This window comes from Panthera tigris, chromosome X, assembly GCF_018350195.1.
Source record: "Panthera tigris isolate Pti1 chromosome X, P.tigris_Pti1_mat1.1, whole genome shotgun sequence".
NCBI classification, from domain to species: Eukaryota; Metazoa; Chordata; class Mammalia; order Carnivora; family Felidae; genus Panthera; species Panthera tigris.
The window spans coordinates 50516023-50532444 of NC_056677.1; the positions used below are offsets into that span (position 1 = coordinate 50516023).

Here is a 16422-nt window from a genome sequence, read left to right on the forward strand (position 1 = left end):
TGGAAGAACCAGCTATGTTGGACAATTTCTGAAGTGAGACTCTCAAAAAACTTGGGTCTGAGCCCAGTATTGTCATCAACTCATTCTGTGCCCTTGAGAAGTAACTTAAACACTCTGTATGTTTTCTCATACAGAAATGAACAATGGATAATACAACAGTTCCCCCTTGTTTCACTTCACATGGCTGCTTGAAAGCACAAATCAGATCACATAAGGAAAATGGGCCTTTCAGAGTTCAAATCTCACCCTTTGCTTCCTCTACCGCACTTGCACTATAAATTACTTTGCCTTGTCCCCCAAAATGCAATCCCATCCCACTCCCACCTCCACCATGGAAATTCTGTTTTATTACATTCTACTAGGATTTTGCACATACATGAATAGACACTTCCCTCTATCTGGAACATATTTTCTCCACTGGAAAACCAAGGCCACATCTCATTCATCTCAATAGCCCAATGGCCAAGACCCCATATAACAGGCTGATTGTTCTGATGGGAGGTTGTGGCATGAGCAGATCCAGGGAAAAAAGGACAAGGGAAGTTCCATACTTTTCATACAGTTTATTTTCAATACTGCCTATTCACAGGAGGGCAGAGAAAAAACAAATCCAGCCAGCTCCACACTTAATCTCCTGGTCCCAGAAGTGTGTCTCATCAAGCCACCTTTGCTTTTAAATAGATGTTTTTGCTACTTCCATCACATTGGGTTTTTCTGTTTCCTCTGACTTTTTGGATTCAATCGTCTAATGGTAAACTGGAACAGGCCTTTGTGTATTACACAAGCAGTCTGTGAAGGTAGGGGTGTCATAACAATTATATACAATTAAGTTCCCAAACATAAGCTGCAAATTTGGGCTTTTGGTAAAAATCTCCAGGGGGAAAAAAGATTAAAAGGAAGCTGTCAGGGATATGTTTCTTCTCCCTTCAAGTAGATCTAATGAGTGGGAAGGGCAGCAATGTGACAGTTCAACAAACATCAGTATCAGAGAAATTAGAAGTGTAAATTTCCCTGAAACTGTAGTCCTTGGAAACAGGTTCTTCTCCCTGCTGCTCCCCTAAGCTGCTCTAAGGCATTGATTATTACTTAGAGATATGGGTAATACTGACTTTTTTATGTAGGTTTTTAAAAAATTTATTTTAATTTTTATTTAAATTCAAGTTAGTTAACATATAGTGTAACAATGGTTTCAGGAGTACAATTTAGTGATTCATCTCTTACATATAACACTCAGTGCTCAACACAAGTGTCGTCTTTAATGTCCATCATCCATTTACCCCATACCCCTACCCAACACCCCTCCAGCAACCCTCAGTTTGTTCTCTGTATATAAGAGTCTCTAATGGTTTGCCTCCCTCTCTCTTTTTATCTTATTTTTCCTTCCCTTCCCTTATATTTATCTCTTTTGTTTCTTAAATTCCACATGAGTGAAATCATATGATTTCACATTGTCTTTCTCTGACTGACTTATTTCACTCAGCATAATACATTCTAGCTCCATCCACGTTGTTGCAAACGGCAAGATTTAATTCTTTTTTGATCACCAAGTAATATTTCATTGTGTGTGTGTGTGTGTGTGTGTGTGCACGCGTGTGTGTGTGTATAGACACAGACATACATACATATATACTACATCTCCTTTATCCATTCATCAGTCAATGGGCATTTGGGTTCTTTCCATAATTTGGCTATTGTTGAGAGTGCTACTATAAACATTGGGGTGCATGTGCCCATTCAAATCAGCATTTTTATATCCTTTGGATAAATACCTACTAGTGCAATTGCTAGGTTGTAGGGAAGACCTATGTTTGTTTGTTTATTTATTTATTTATTTATTTATTTATTTATTTATTTTTGAGGAGCCTTCTCCATAATGTTCTCCAGAGTGGCTGCCCCAGTTTGCATTCCCACCAACAGTGCAAAAGTGTTCTCCTTTCTCTTCATCCTTGCCAACATCTGTGGTTTCCTGAGTTGTCAATTTTAGCCATTCTGACAGGTGCGAGGTGGTATCTCATTATTTTGATTTGTATTTCCCTTATGATGAGTGATATTGAATATGGGTAATCCTTTCACTCATCCATTTATTTTTTAGGAGCCCTGGGAGGTAGGGAAAATCAGGGGGTACTTCATGAACTCTAGTCCTCATAGGCTGGCAGGGAGCAGGGATGATAACTAGAGTTGATCAAAAAGACCCAGAATATTTATGGAATAAGCTGAGTCAGGTTCAGGTCTGTATATAATGAAAAGCCTCCTATTGTCTAGCCAGATATTCTGATTTAGTGAGTAGGTACCAATTGCCTGTTTGCTGCCAGCCCTCCACTCTATATCCCAATTCCTCTTCAAAGGACATTAAGCTTTGAAGATTTCCCTTATGACTCTTCTTTTTAAATTAACAAATTAAGCTGTTATTATTATATGGATGTTTTTGGCAGCCACCCTGTTTGTTCAAACATCTGGGGGAGATAGCAAAATACTGCTTAATTTTCTTGATTTGCAAGGCTTATCCACAGCAGCCCTCAGCAAGTTGGCAGGACCTCTCTTTGCTTGTGTAACTGTTTGGACAGATAGCACATACAAAGAACCTATATTGGGGAACCAGTGAGGTTGGGTCACTTATGTCAATAGCTAGCAAGCCATGGAGTGGACATGTCCTATTGCCTTTTCAGGGTGGTCCTCCAGCACTCATCCACTTTTAGTCATACTAAGATTTTGGATTTTCCCCATGAGGCAGTCTTACTGCCTTGCTTAGTTATGGACCCTTTACCGCAAAAATAAGTCCTTTCAGTATCACAAGACAAAGCAACTGGGCTGTGGGAAGCAGAACGTTGAAAGAGTATATAGTGCAACAGTGAAAAGAATACTAGAGAGCGAATCTGGAGACCAGAATCAAATTTCAGCTTTGCCACTGACTTGCTGTGTGGTCTTGGTCAGGAATAGGTGTCTCAGAATTTCACCATCATTATAAGGCATGTGTGTATGTATGTACATGTGTATGCATGCACATATGTATGGCCATGGCCAGAATTGTTGATGGGGAGGGGAGTCCTCTAAAAGCCCTGATGACAGACATTCTAGAAGTCTAGAACAGACATTCTAGAAGACTAAATACGACGAACATGACAGAAACCTTAGGCTTGCCCTCTGAAATGTACCCATCAGGATTCACTACAGAAAAATCTTCCTATAAGACAACCTCTCTGGAGCTAGTGAGTTCCACAGTGACCCAAGAATCTGAAAAGGGAATGATGAGGAATTTTTCTTCTTACCAAATTAGGTGAAGAAGGGATTCACCAAGCAACAGGGTGTCAGTGTTGTACATATGGGCTTGGTTGAGATTTATAGGGCCAATCAATCATGCTAACAAAGGAGGCAGAGAGTTAACTATTATCCCATCAATCCTATTCAAAATTGCCTTTTTGCTTCCCACTCCCCACTTCTAGACAAAAACACGTGAAATTCCTTCCTAGATGTGGAGTCTTTAAATCATAGTTCAGGGATGCCTGGGTGGCTCAGTCAGTTTAATGACTGACTCTTGATTTTGGCTCAGATCGTGATGTCAGGGTTGTGAGATTGAGCCTTGTGTTAGGCTCCTCGCTGAGTGTGGAACCTGTTTAAAATTCTCTCTCTGCCCCCCTCTGTGCCCCTCCCCTACTCTGTCTCTCTCTAAAATAAATAGATAGGTAGATTTAAAAAAAATCTTTAAAAAAATAAATCATACTCCGTGCTTTCAAGTTTGGTATTAATGAGGCTCCCTAGATAGGTGGAGGAATTTCAACCTATTATTGGTCCCCCATGGCTCCAGCTTCAAGACTGGAGCCCCAGAGCATATGGAGGAATTATATATTCCAGACATTGGGAAGAGGAAAATATTTCAGTGAGTATGGAGACAACTGCTGCTGAGAACCTCCTCTCAAAGAGAGCACCGCAGGAGTAGAGGGAAAGAGGGCTACTAACCAGCCACAATTTCAGTGTGCCTTAGAGTTGATGTGTTTGCTAGAGGTCATTTGGTCTAGCCTTCTGCCTCTGATCAGGCAACTAGCCAAAGTAAGCCAGATACAAGGGAAGGAGGATCCATGATTCCCTAGTAAGTTTGGGCCAGTGCTGGTTTCCTCTTAGGAGCAATTGTTTCTTTATATAGGTTCATTCTTTTATCTTCATCTCAATCACTACTATTTTCTACTCTTTATGGGGACATAAAGATTCTTCAAATAGATTTATCTTTCAAATAATACTAAAAAAATATGCCCAATGCTCAGAATTGTGGTGTTTTCCAGCCATCTACATTAAGAAGGATCAGAGGTGTGGCACCTGAGTGGCTCAGTCAGTTAAACATTCGATTTGGTTTCAGCTCAGGTCATGATCTCACAGTTTCATGGGTTCAAGCCCCACATCGGGCTCTGCATGGGCAGTTGGGGATCCTGCTTGGAATTTTCTGTCTCCCTCTCTCTCCGACCCTTCTCCACTCACACTGTCTTTGTCTCTCTCAAAATAAATAAATACACTTTTTAAAAAAGGATCAGAGGTAGAAGAATAAAGGAGAGTTTTTGTTTTGTTTTTTTTTTTCTAGACTGTGGTAAAATAGCTGTTTGCAGGGCTGATGCTTACTTAATCTCTTTAGAATATGCTAAACTGCTTGAAATTTTAGGGAGCTACTACCTCTCAATCACAGGAAATTATACCTCAGTTGAGGCAAGTGGAACAGGGAACTGGCTCAACTTGTACACTGTGACTATGAAGCTTAATATTGCTGACCCCTCCTTGGTAGCATTTCCAGCCTCTCCCATCTTGGTTATGTTAGCCTGTGGACTGTCAGATTTCACAACTTGGGTCTGAGATAAATGTAAAATGTCATTACCCCAGTTCTTTTGGTGGGCAAAAGAGACAAACACTAAATGGTATACTCAACACACATACCTGTGAGTCCTTATAATTCACAGCTGTTTCTATTGAACAGAAACCCAAGAACCTCAACAGAGCAGTGACATTACAGAATAAAAAAATCTCCATTTATTTGTTAGGTTGTATATATCCTCTGCAAGTGAATATCTAGAAATGAAGGCTTTAGTGACTTTAGCCACTGAAGACTTCCTGAGTTCAGAGAAGTGGCTGTTTCTAATGAAATGGAAGGCTTTCAGGAATTATTTTTATATGCAGATGATAAAAAAGATAATTTGGTCTGTCAATAGTGCAGGAGTGAGAACCTTCACTTCAAGTGTGCAAGCTTGGGTAGACCTTGTAAAATGTGTCAGGATGAGGTAATCTCACCAATAGAAAAAGAAGTATGTTGACTGGCCTGCACCAGAGAACCAACCTTATAGTCTGTGTCTGGGAGTGAATTAGAACATACTACTTATCCAAGTTTTTATCTGGTGGTGATAAAACTCCAGGGCTGGAAAGAGGCTTGAAAGTCTATTGAGTCAATCCAATTATTTCCTGGCAACACCCAAAGAGATGAACCTTTCATTTATTAATGAAGTGTTGTCTCAAAGATTTCTCCAACCTTCTTATAAAGCCATTGAAGTACACAACACTTCTCAGTAGTAGAAAGTTTTTCCTTGGCTCTAATCTAAATCCTTTCTGCTGCTCTTCATATTTAATTTCTTTTCATCCATCTGTGGCTAAGATGTGATGTTCTAGATGAGCTATTCAGACTCTACAATGCCCCTGTTGATAAGGATCCTACCTCCCAGTCTAGGACAGATGCCTGCCACTGGGCAATCTTGTCGATATTCTCCAAACGCCTCTTGCGCTCATTGATCTGCTGAGTCACGTTTCTCATGACAGCCAGAGCAGCTGCCACATACCTGTAGTCACTGTGAAGACACAAAAGTACAAGTTCAGTAAATCAATGTGCTAGAGAACCAACTGTTGGGTACCAACCCTAAAGTCCATTCCTCTCTTCTTACTTAGTAACAGAGCCCTGATTTTCAGATGGAACCCATGCCACATGGAGTAAAAGATTATATTTTCTATATTTCTTATAGTAAGGGGTGATTATGTAACTAGTCCAGTGATAGGTAAATAGAAATTTTGGGCAGAAATTTTCAGAAACCTCCTTTAAGGAAGATAGCATACCCTTCTTTGGCCCTTTCTCAATCCTGATGCTTGGAATGCAGATGTGATGGTTGATGTTCTAGCAGCCATCTTGGACCATAGGGACAAGGTTCCTTCTCCTAGGGATATGATAACAGAAAGTTGGGAAGAACCCAAGTTTCTGATGACCACAGAGCACCATAGCAGTCATGGACTGCCTACCTGTAGACTTTTGTTTACAGGAAAGGGAAATAGACCCCTATCTTTTTTTAGAGCATTATTTTTGTGTCCAGTCTGATATAACCAGTCAAGAATCAAGAAAGCAGCATTATTCATGGCATGGTCCAGAACTTTACCATACTTTCTATCACTTATTTCTAGGGAACTCTGCCAAAAGTCACTGTGAAATAATATCCACTCTTTTCTTCTAGTATGATATAAGGATAGGATGTAGCATAGTGGTTAAGAATAGACTCCAGAGCCAGACTCTTTGGGCTCAAATGCTAGTTTTGTCACTGACTAGTTGTATGGCCTTTGTCAATTCTCACAACTCTCTCAATGACTCAGTTTCCTCATATGTGAAATGGGGATAATTATAGTAGTGTTTGTTGAAGGTTTAGTCATCTATATAAATTGTTTTACTCTTGGTTTATAGTAAAAGTAGCAGTATTATTAATACAAATCAAAGTGCAACCTTTAGGCCTAGTTTCCCGGGACTGTGGATGGCCTACTTGTCGAAAGTTATACCACCCTGGCCAGTTTTCTCTGCTTGTCTGATCTGATTTCCAATCAAATGGCTCCTGTGAAAGGCAGATTGGAAATGATATCCCAGTCATTTGGTGGAGATTTAATAGACTGAGAGGGTAAGAGGATGAGTTATGAATCAGTCTTAACTAACCTTTACTTTAAAAAAAAGCTGAACATATTTTGTGGTCATTAATCTGCTCACTGTCCCAGCACCAATTTGAAAGAAGAAAGGAGGGGGAAAAAAGATACCCAGTAACATTTCCTTTCCTAAATCTTTGAAGTGTAAGATGGTTGACCAATCATAGGCACAGGGAAGGTAATTCTAACTGCTAAGGCAGACATTATGCAGCACCTCCTCTTAGCTGGCCTCCATGTGTTCTCTGAACACCTACCAGACCATAGTCTTCAAATGCTACTTCATTTTATTACCTCCAGTGACCAGATAGTCACTACACCTCCTAATCAGTTTATTCTGCCTCAACACAACTTTGTTAAAACAACAACAACAACAACAACAACAACAACAAACCCTTATTCTGAGCCTTAATAAATGTTAGCTATTATCAGTTTTTCTTCTGGGTCCTACTGCTGACTTATATTGAACTCATGGTTGACTAATGCTTCCTAAGTCTGTTTAAAATATGCTGTCTTGGAGCACCTGGGTGGATTAGTTTGGTTAAGCATCCAATCTTACTGACCAACCAAAGTCATGATCTTGCAATTCATGAGTTCAAGCCCATGTCTGGCTCTGTGCTTACAGCTCAGAGCCTGGAGCCTGCTTCAGATTCTGTGTCTCCCTCTCTCTCTGCCACTCCACATCCCCCCTCTCTCTCAAGAATAAATAAACATTAAAAAAATTTAATATGCTATCTATAAGCTGAATCTCTCTAGGTCTGTCCTTGAACTCTACATCTCCCTCTTACTTTCTTAGACCCAATTATAAAACCTTACATTTGTTCCTGTTATATTTCATCCTTTTACAGTTACTTGCTCCAGCCTATGGGCAATCTATTGGACTCTGTATGACTATTAAAATTTCTCCCTGGAAAGACTACCTGAGCTTGCCATTTGGAAAGAGAATAGGGTGATAACAGAAAGGGCAGCTGCAGTGTAGAAGATGCTGACATAAATAAGTACCCCTGTACTTTGGGCCCATTTAATGTCTCCCATGCTATTCCTCTTTCTGGTTTGAGGCATCAGGAAAATGGCTTAAGCCACTTTTGGGAAGGTAAAACATAAAGCTTTATGTCCAATATGGTATCCGATAGCCACATTTATTTAAAATTAAATATAATCAAATATTAGTACTTCAGTTGAACCACCTACATTTCTCAGTACTCAATAGCCATGCATGGCCAGTGGCTACTACATTGGACAGAACAGGTATAAAACATTTACATTATTGTAGAAAGTTCCATTGGACAGCACTGGCATGAGAATGCCTATTACCTCTGACTCCATGTACTACCTAGCCATGGATTCATTACTGTCACTCTGCCATACTGTCAGTCAACCTTTGCCATATTTAGCTGGCTGTCTTTCTTACAATGGTTAGAGGGGGATATGTCCCCATTTTTAACCTGCCCCACTAGCTTTAGGAGTGGGTGAGAAAAGAAGTGAATAGTTGTGGTCTTGCCTGAACCCTTCTCAGAGCCCCCAGGCCTTCAGAAAAGGTCTGGGCCCAGCTTCTTGATGAGATCTACTGAACCAAGATAGTCTTGTTCCAGATATGTCAGTTAACCTCCCTGTTATATACAGTCTTCCTTCCTGTCAGCTTAAGGAAGGTTGGATGGCTGAGTGGGGACACATCACCCTTCTGCAAGCAAAGGCAGTATTATTATCTACTTATTACTATCCATCCATTGAATCTTATCCCTTAGAGGCCACTCTGACTGCCTGAATTTCAGACCTCCTTATCTGAATACCTATCTGAAGAAGCCTTCAAGCTGGAAGCAGCCTCTAATTGACTTCAAATCCAAGCTACTCCGACATGCATTGCAGGAGCTGTCATCTCAATACAGCTTCCTGATAGCTGCCAAAAGAGGTGGCCCCTGGCCTGGGGGTAATGCTGGGCCCAACAGATCACTCTGAAGGAAGACAGTGATTCATGTGCCCTGCCAATGCCTGAGCCACTCTATCAGCACTCTGGAACCCAGTACATAGAAAAAGAGGGGGCCAGGGACCCAGAGGGAAAGACGGCCTTGAGACAGGGGTTCTTGTCACAAGGTGAAGGAGCACAGGGATAGCAAGTCCCTTGCAGATATCCTATCTTACTAGACCCCACTAAACCAAATAAGGGCCTGTGGTTGCTTTGGCTTAATAAACTTACATAGCTTTTGGCTATGTTTTGAAATGTCTTTCTGGGGCTCTTAAAAACAATTATGCAACATATAATTTATCTATTAATATCAGTCCACAAGTATGATTTTTAGAACCTCCTGCTATATTCCATGAAATAGGTACTCAGAAGTAGGTGAGAGATGAGCTGTAATATAAAAACATTTGAGAAACACTCTTTGAATATCCCAGTTGCTCCTCTGAGATTTAAGTACAATAGTGATTGCTTCTGGTCACTTAGCACCATGAAGTATAACTGTGGAGGTCATTTAGGCTCATGACATCATGGGCTGGTAGATCTGCAAGAGACATTCCAGACTGGCTAGTTCAATGGTTTATAAACCTTCTTGGGCATGAAAATTATCTGGAGGGCTCTTTACAAAGCTAAGTTCTGAGAACACTGTCCACACTTTGTGTCCCTGACTTGCCACACATATTTGTTCTCTGGGCCTCAGTCCTTCCAGCCATAAAATGAGAAAATCTGACTAGAAGACCTTCCTTTAAAGGCCTTTACATTTCAGGTGCCATACATATTTTCCATTTTTATTTTTTAAATGTACTAATTTTAGTGGGAGTTCTTCAGTGTCCTATTAGCTCTCACAAGAAACTGTATCCTTAGAAAACGTGGGACCCCATTCTGGCAATGGTCTGTAGTAAGCATTTTAAAATAACATTTAGTCCTTCCAAATTTCATGTCTAATGATGATGCCCACCAATCCCCAGGTAATAAACAGACTTAGGGAGGAGGGAACAGAGTCCTCTTTTGTGAGGTCCTTCACAACCTGCCTCCCTCATAGCCAACACAGCATGGCAGGCAGAGCTACACTGGTGGTATTCACACACAAAGGGAGAGTCTAGTACTAACACATTTAGATTCAAGTTTGAAATTTGTCCAAGGCTCCAGAGCTATTGATGCACATGACCCATGATTTGCTAAACAAACAACATCAGCTTAAGAATGAACCCAGGGATTGGCTTTGAGATTAACATAAACAAAACCAACTAGCCAATATCCGTGGCTTTATGCAACTACGTCTGGAGTCAGCTCCAAGGAAACCAGGCAATGGAGCCAAATGAAAGTAGGAAGTAGAAAAGTAGAAAGTGGGTCTAATGAGAATTAGAAAGCTAAGGGAAATTGGACAAAGGTCATTTTTCTTCTTGGAGGGTTCAGTTGGGAAGAGAGCTGAATTAATAAGTCTAAGGTCAGGGATTTAATACTAATTAAAGGCAGGTTATAACAAGGCTGAGGGCTTTAGCTCATAAAGTAAAGCATGTGAGGGTGGGGGGTGGTTCACTCATTGTTGGAGATGACTCTCAGCATATACCTTACTGGTAGGTTCATTTGCTGGTAGGTCATTTCCAGTCAGAGAGAGATAAGCTTCTTGGTCATTTTGGGGTTGGTTTTCTTGCAAATACTGAAAAATTGTAAACAAAAAACAAAAACAAAAACAAAAACAAATACTTCAGGAGAAGACTCAAGTCTATTTTCCCCCAGTCATGCTCTAGGTCTAAGGGGAAGGTACAGTTGGGATGATGCAGAGGAGGGTGGAAAGGACTAAAGATTACCAGGGATATAGCCATGCAGAAGAAATCTAAGGTGAGAACAAGTTATGTAGGCTGTTATTAGGATATTGAATCTATCAAACAAAGTGGAATAAATAGTTGAGCAATCATTCCATCTGGATTGATTCACTTGGCTAAACTCAGGACTAAGGATCCAGCTGAGCTCCCTGAAGGCAGGGTCTAAGTTGTGTAGTAATGATGATGCATACTGTTTTTGTGTGTGTGTATACTGTTTTACAGCTTTATAAGAGACTCTCATAAGTGTTCCCTTGCTTTACACACACAATAACCCTTTGAGGTAAGCAAAAAAAAAAAAAATCATCATTCCATTGTGCAGATAAGCTAACAGAAACTCATAAATGGCTAAAAGACATATATTCTTAATAAAGACCAACATGTAGACAAGGATCTCCCTAACTCCTGCTTCCCTCTATCCTTTACCTATGGTCCTGGGCGGTATACTTGAGGAGCTCAGCCAGTTGTAAAGGATACTTGCAGATCTTCTGCACTGGAGTCAAAAGGAATCCATCAATAGCAATGTCGATCATCTGCTGCAAGAGGCGACAAGCCTCAAAGAAGTGCTGGTAGCGGCTGTCCTTCATCAGTTTGGAGAGTTCCATGCAGGCGTCCAGGTGGTTGTTACAGTACTCAGAGTATATCCAGAATCCATCTTGCTATGAGCACAGGAAAAATGGAGAGGAAGAAAAGGGTACTGAGAATTCCAAAGAAGTTTTGGAGAAATGAAAAAAACAGATCCTGTCCTTACGTAGAATGTTAAAATAACAATATCTATCTTTCCTAAATTGATTCAAAATTTAATAATAGAAATAAAGGAATTATTTGGGAAGTAGACAAACTGTAAACATTTGTATAGAGAAAATAAGTAGGAATAGTATGAAATTCTATAAAAGAAGGGTATTGATGTGGCACTGGCCCTGACAAAAGTGAAAATACTATGGCAATAAAATTATGGCACTGGATTGTTTATTTTTTCAAGTTTCTATTTTAATTCCAGATAGTTCTCATAGAGCGTTATATTAGTTTCAGGTGTACAGTATAGTGATTCAACAATTCCATACATCACCCAGTGTTCATCATAAGTACACTTCTTAACCCCCATCGTCTATTTAACCTATCCACCCACCCATCTCCCCTCTAGTAACCATCAATTTGTTCTCTGCAGGTAAGAGTCTGATTCTTGGTTTGTGTCTCTTTTTTCCTGTTGCTCATTTGTTTGTTTTTTTCTTAAATTTCACATATGAGTGAAATCATATTGTATTTTTCTTTCTCCTAGATTTTATATCCTTTAGCTTGATCCATGTCTCTGCAAATGGCAAGATTTCATTTTTCATGGGTGAATAATATTCGTGTGTGTGTGTGTGTGTGCCTATGGTATATATACACCCCATATATTCCTTATCCATTCATCTGTTGATGGATACTTGAGCTGCTTCCATATATTGGCTATTGTAAATAATGCTGTTGTAAATGTAGGGGTGCATATATCCCTTTGAATTAGTGTTTTTGGAATTTTGGGGTAAATATCCAGTACTGTGATACTGGATCATAGGGTAGTTAATTTTAACTTTTTGAAGACCCTCCATACTTTTCCACAGTGGCTGCACCAGTCTGCATTCCCACCAACAGTGCAAGAGGGTTTCTTTTTCTCTACATTCTCACCAACACCTGTTGTTTCTTGTGTTTTTTTTTTATTTTAGTCATTCTGATAGGGGTGAGGTGGTAACTCATTGTAGTTTTGATTTGAATTTCCCTGATAAGTGATGTTGAGCATCTTCTCATGTGTCTCTTGGACATCTGGATGTCTTCTTTGAAGAAATATCTGTTCATGTATTCTGCAGATTTTTTTAATTGGATTGTTTGTTTGGATGTTGAGTTGTATCAGTTCTTTATATATTTTGGATACTAACCCTCTATCAGATATGTCATTTGCAAGTATCTTCTCCCTTTTAGGAGATAGCCTTTTAATTTTGTTGAATGTTTCCTTTGCTGTGCAAAAGTTTTATTTTGATGTAGTCCCAATAGTTTATTTTTGCTTTTGATTCCCTTGCCTCAGGAGATATATATCTAGAAAAATGTTGCTCTGACTGATGTCAGAGACATTACTGCCTGTGTTCTCTTCTAGGATTTTTTATGGTTTCATGTCTCACATTTAGGTCTTTAATCCATTTTTTAATATTACTTATTTTTAATTGAGAGAGAGAGAGAATGCAAGTGGGGAAGGGGAAGAGGGAGAAAAGGAGAGAGAGAGAGAGCATGCGTGAGAGAGAGAACCTTAAGCAGGCTCCACCCTCAGCATGGAGCCTGACACAGGGCTCGATCTCACAACTGTGAGATGACCTGAAACCAAATCAAGAGTTGGACACTTAACCAACTCAGCCAACCAGGTGCCCCAGTCTTATTCTTTTGAATGTAGTTGGCCAATTTTCCCAACACCATTTGTTGAAGAGACTGTGCTTTTCCCATTGTATATTCTTTCCTATTTTGTCGAAGGTTAATTGGCCATATACTTATGGGTTTACTTCTGGGTTTTCTATTCTGTTCCATTGATCTATTTGTCTATTTTTGTTCTAGTACCATACTGTTTTTATTACTATAACTTTGTAATATAACTTGAAGTCTGGAATTGTAAAAACTCCAGCTTCACTTTTCTTTTTCAAAATTGCTCTGGCTATTTGAGGGTTTTTTTTTTTTTGTGGTTCCATATAAATTTCAGGATTTTTTTGTACTAGTTGTGTGAAAAATCCTCTTGGTATTTTGATAGGGATTGCATTAAATTGTGTATATTGCTTTGGGCAGTACAGACATTTTAATAATATTCATTCTTCCAATCCATGAGCACAGAATGTCTTTCCATTTCTTTGTGTCATCTTCAACTTCTATCATCAATGTTTATAGTTTTCAGAGTTAGGTCTTTCACCTCTTTGATTAGTTTATTCCTCGGTATTTTATTTTTGGTGCAATTATAAATGGGATTGCTTTCTTAATTTCTCTGCCTCTTCATTATTAGTGTACAGAAATGCAACAGATTTCTACACATTGATTTTGCATAGTGCAACTTCAATGAATTTATTTATAAATTCTACAAGGTTTTTGGTGGAGCCTTTCAAGTTTTTTTTATATATAGTGTCTTATGCAAATAGTGAACGTTTTACTTCTTTACCTATTCAGATGCATTTTCTTTCTCTGTGTTGTCTAACTGCTGTGGCTAGTACTTCTAGTACATGTTAAATTAAAAAGGTGAGCGTGGGCATCCTTGTTTTTCTTCAGTGAGTATGTGGTAAGCTGTGGGTTTTCAAATATGGCTTTTATTATGTTGAAGTATGTTCCCTCTAAACCTACTTTTCTGAAGGCTTTTATCATAAATGGATGTTGTGCTTTGTCAAATGTTTTCTCTGCATCTACTGGAACAATCATAGTTTTTGTCCTTTGTCTTATTGATGTGATGCATCACCCTGGTTGATTGGAGGATATAGAACCATCCTTGCATCCTAGGAATAAATTCCACTTGATTGTGGTAAATGATTTTTTAATATTTTTCTAGATTTGGTTTGGTGATATTTTGTTGAGTATTTTTGCATGTATGTTCATCAGGGATATTGGCCTGTAGTTTGTGTTCTCTCTCTCTCTCTCTCTCTCTCCCCCTCCCTTTTGTCATCTTTATCTTGCTTTGGTGTAAGGGTGATACCGGCCTCATAGAATGAATTTAGAAGTTTTCCTTATTCTTCTATTTCTTGGAATGCTTTAAGAAGAATATGTATTAACTCTCCTTTAAATATTTGGTAGAATTCTCCTGTGAAGCCTGAACTTTTTGTTCTGGAGTTTTTTGATGCAATCTCCTTCCCAGTAATTAGTATGCTCAAATGTTCTATTTTTTCCTGTTTCAGATTTGGTATGATACATGTTCCTAGGAACTTATCCATTTCTTCTACATTGTCTAATCTGCTGGCATGCCATTTTTCATAACATTTTCTTACAATCATTTGTATTTCTGTGGTGTTTTTTTGTTATTTTTCCTCTTTTATTTATGATTATGTTTGATTCCTCTCTCTCTCTCTCTCTCTCTCTCTCTCTCTCTCTCGATGAGTCTAGCTAAAGGTTTATCAATTTTGTTGATATTTTCAGAACAAGTTTCTGGTTTCCTATTTAGTTAATAGGAAATCTGGTTACCTATTTAGTTAATTTTTTAGTTTCTATATCATTTATTTCTGCTCCCATCTTTATTATTTCCTTACTAATGCTGTTTTGGGGTTTGTTTATTGTTCCTTGTCTAACGATAAAGGAAATTTTCAACTTTTAATGCTTGTGGGCCCTGCTCCTAGGTTCCCATGGAAGCTCTACTTGTATCAAGGTAAGAAGAACTTCACAAAACTTCAAAGCATAGGTTCTGTTTCTGCCCAGAGCACACCTTATACATCTGCTTTGTAGTAAGTAACCAAAAAGAAACATTTAAAACTAAATATAAGAGTAAAATCTCCCTAAGTTCCATTCCCATAGTTCTAAAGCCTGCAACCTTGCACATACTAAAACCATAAGATAAAGTTTATAATTTTCTGAAATATCCTCCATCATGATGACATGTAACTCTTGATGTAACAAAAACATATATAACCCTGTATGAAACATTACTTTTCTCTGGAACACTCTCTTCCTTGTGAAGATTGTGTATCCAGTGCAGCTGTACTCACTTGGTCTTGGATAAAACTCTCTTCCTTTTTTTTCTCCCTCTTTTTTTTTTTTTTAGAAATTCCAAAGGCTTTTTTTTCTTCCAAGATTTTATATAAATTCCAGTTAGTTAACATACAGTGTAATATTAGCTTCACATATAGGATTTAGTAATTCATCATTTACATACAACACCTAATTCTCATCACAATTACCCTCCTTAAATACCCATCACCTGTTTAGCCCTCCCTTCCCCCCACGCTACCCCCATCCCCTCCAGCACTCTCATTTTTTCTCTATAGCTAAGAGTCCATTGTATGGTCTGCCTCTCTCTCTTTTCTCATGTTCATCTGACTTGTTTCTTAACTTCCACATATGACTGAAATAATTTAGTGTTTGTCTTTCTCTGACAGACCTTGTCATATAGCATAATACTTTCTAACTCCATCCACCTTATTGCAAATAGCAAGATTTCATTCTTCTTTTAATTTATATTTTAGTTAATATATAGTGCAATATTAGTTTCAGAAGTAGAATTCAGTGATTCATCACTTATATAGAACACCAAGTGCTCATCACAGCAAGTGTCCTTCTTAATATCCATCACCCATCTAGCCAATCTCCCACTCGCCTCCCTCCATCAACCCTCAGTTTGTTCTCTATTGTTGAGTCTCTTATGGTTTCTTTCACTTTCTTTTCTTTCCCCCCTTCCCATATGTCCATCTGTTTTGTCTCTTAAATTGCACATATGGGTGAAAACATATAGTTGTCTTTCTCTGATTGACTTACTGTGCTCAGCATAATACATTCTACCTCCATCCACATTATTGCAAATGGCAAGATTTCATTATTTTTGATGGCTGAGTAATATTCCATTGTGTACATATACTGCACCTTCTTTATCCATTCATCACTCAGTAGACATTTGGGCTCTCTCCAGACTTAGGCTACTATAGCTAATGCTGCTATAAACATTGGGGTGCATGTACCGCTTTGAATCAGTATTTTTGTATCATTTGAGTAAATACCTAACAGTGAAATTCCTAGATCATAGGGTAT

General features: G+C 38.8%; 1 protein-coding gene across 1 annotated transcript in view; it reads right to left on the minus strand.

Annotated features, from left to right (window-relative positions):
* ARHGEF9 (Cdc42 guanine nucleotide exchange factor 9) overlaps positions 1-16422 on the minus strand; it is a 188886-nt gene that overhangs the window by 36076 nt on the left and 136388 nt on the right. Inside the window, exons 5-6 of the mRNA XM_042974958.1 lie at positions 11122-11354; positions 5684-5813 (exon numbers count right to left, since the gene is read on the minus strand). Of these exons, the coding sequence (XP_042830892.1) occupies positions 5684-5813; positions 11122-11354 (363 nt within the window). The remainder of the gene's footprint in view (positions 1-5683; positions 5814-11121; positions 11355-16422) is intronic.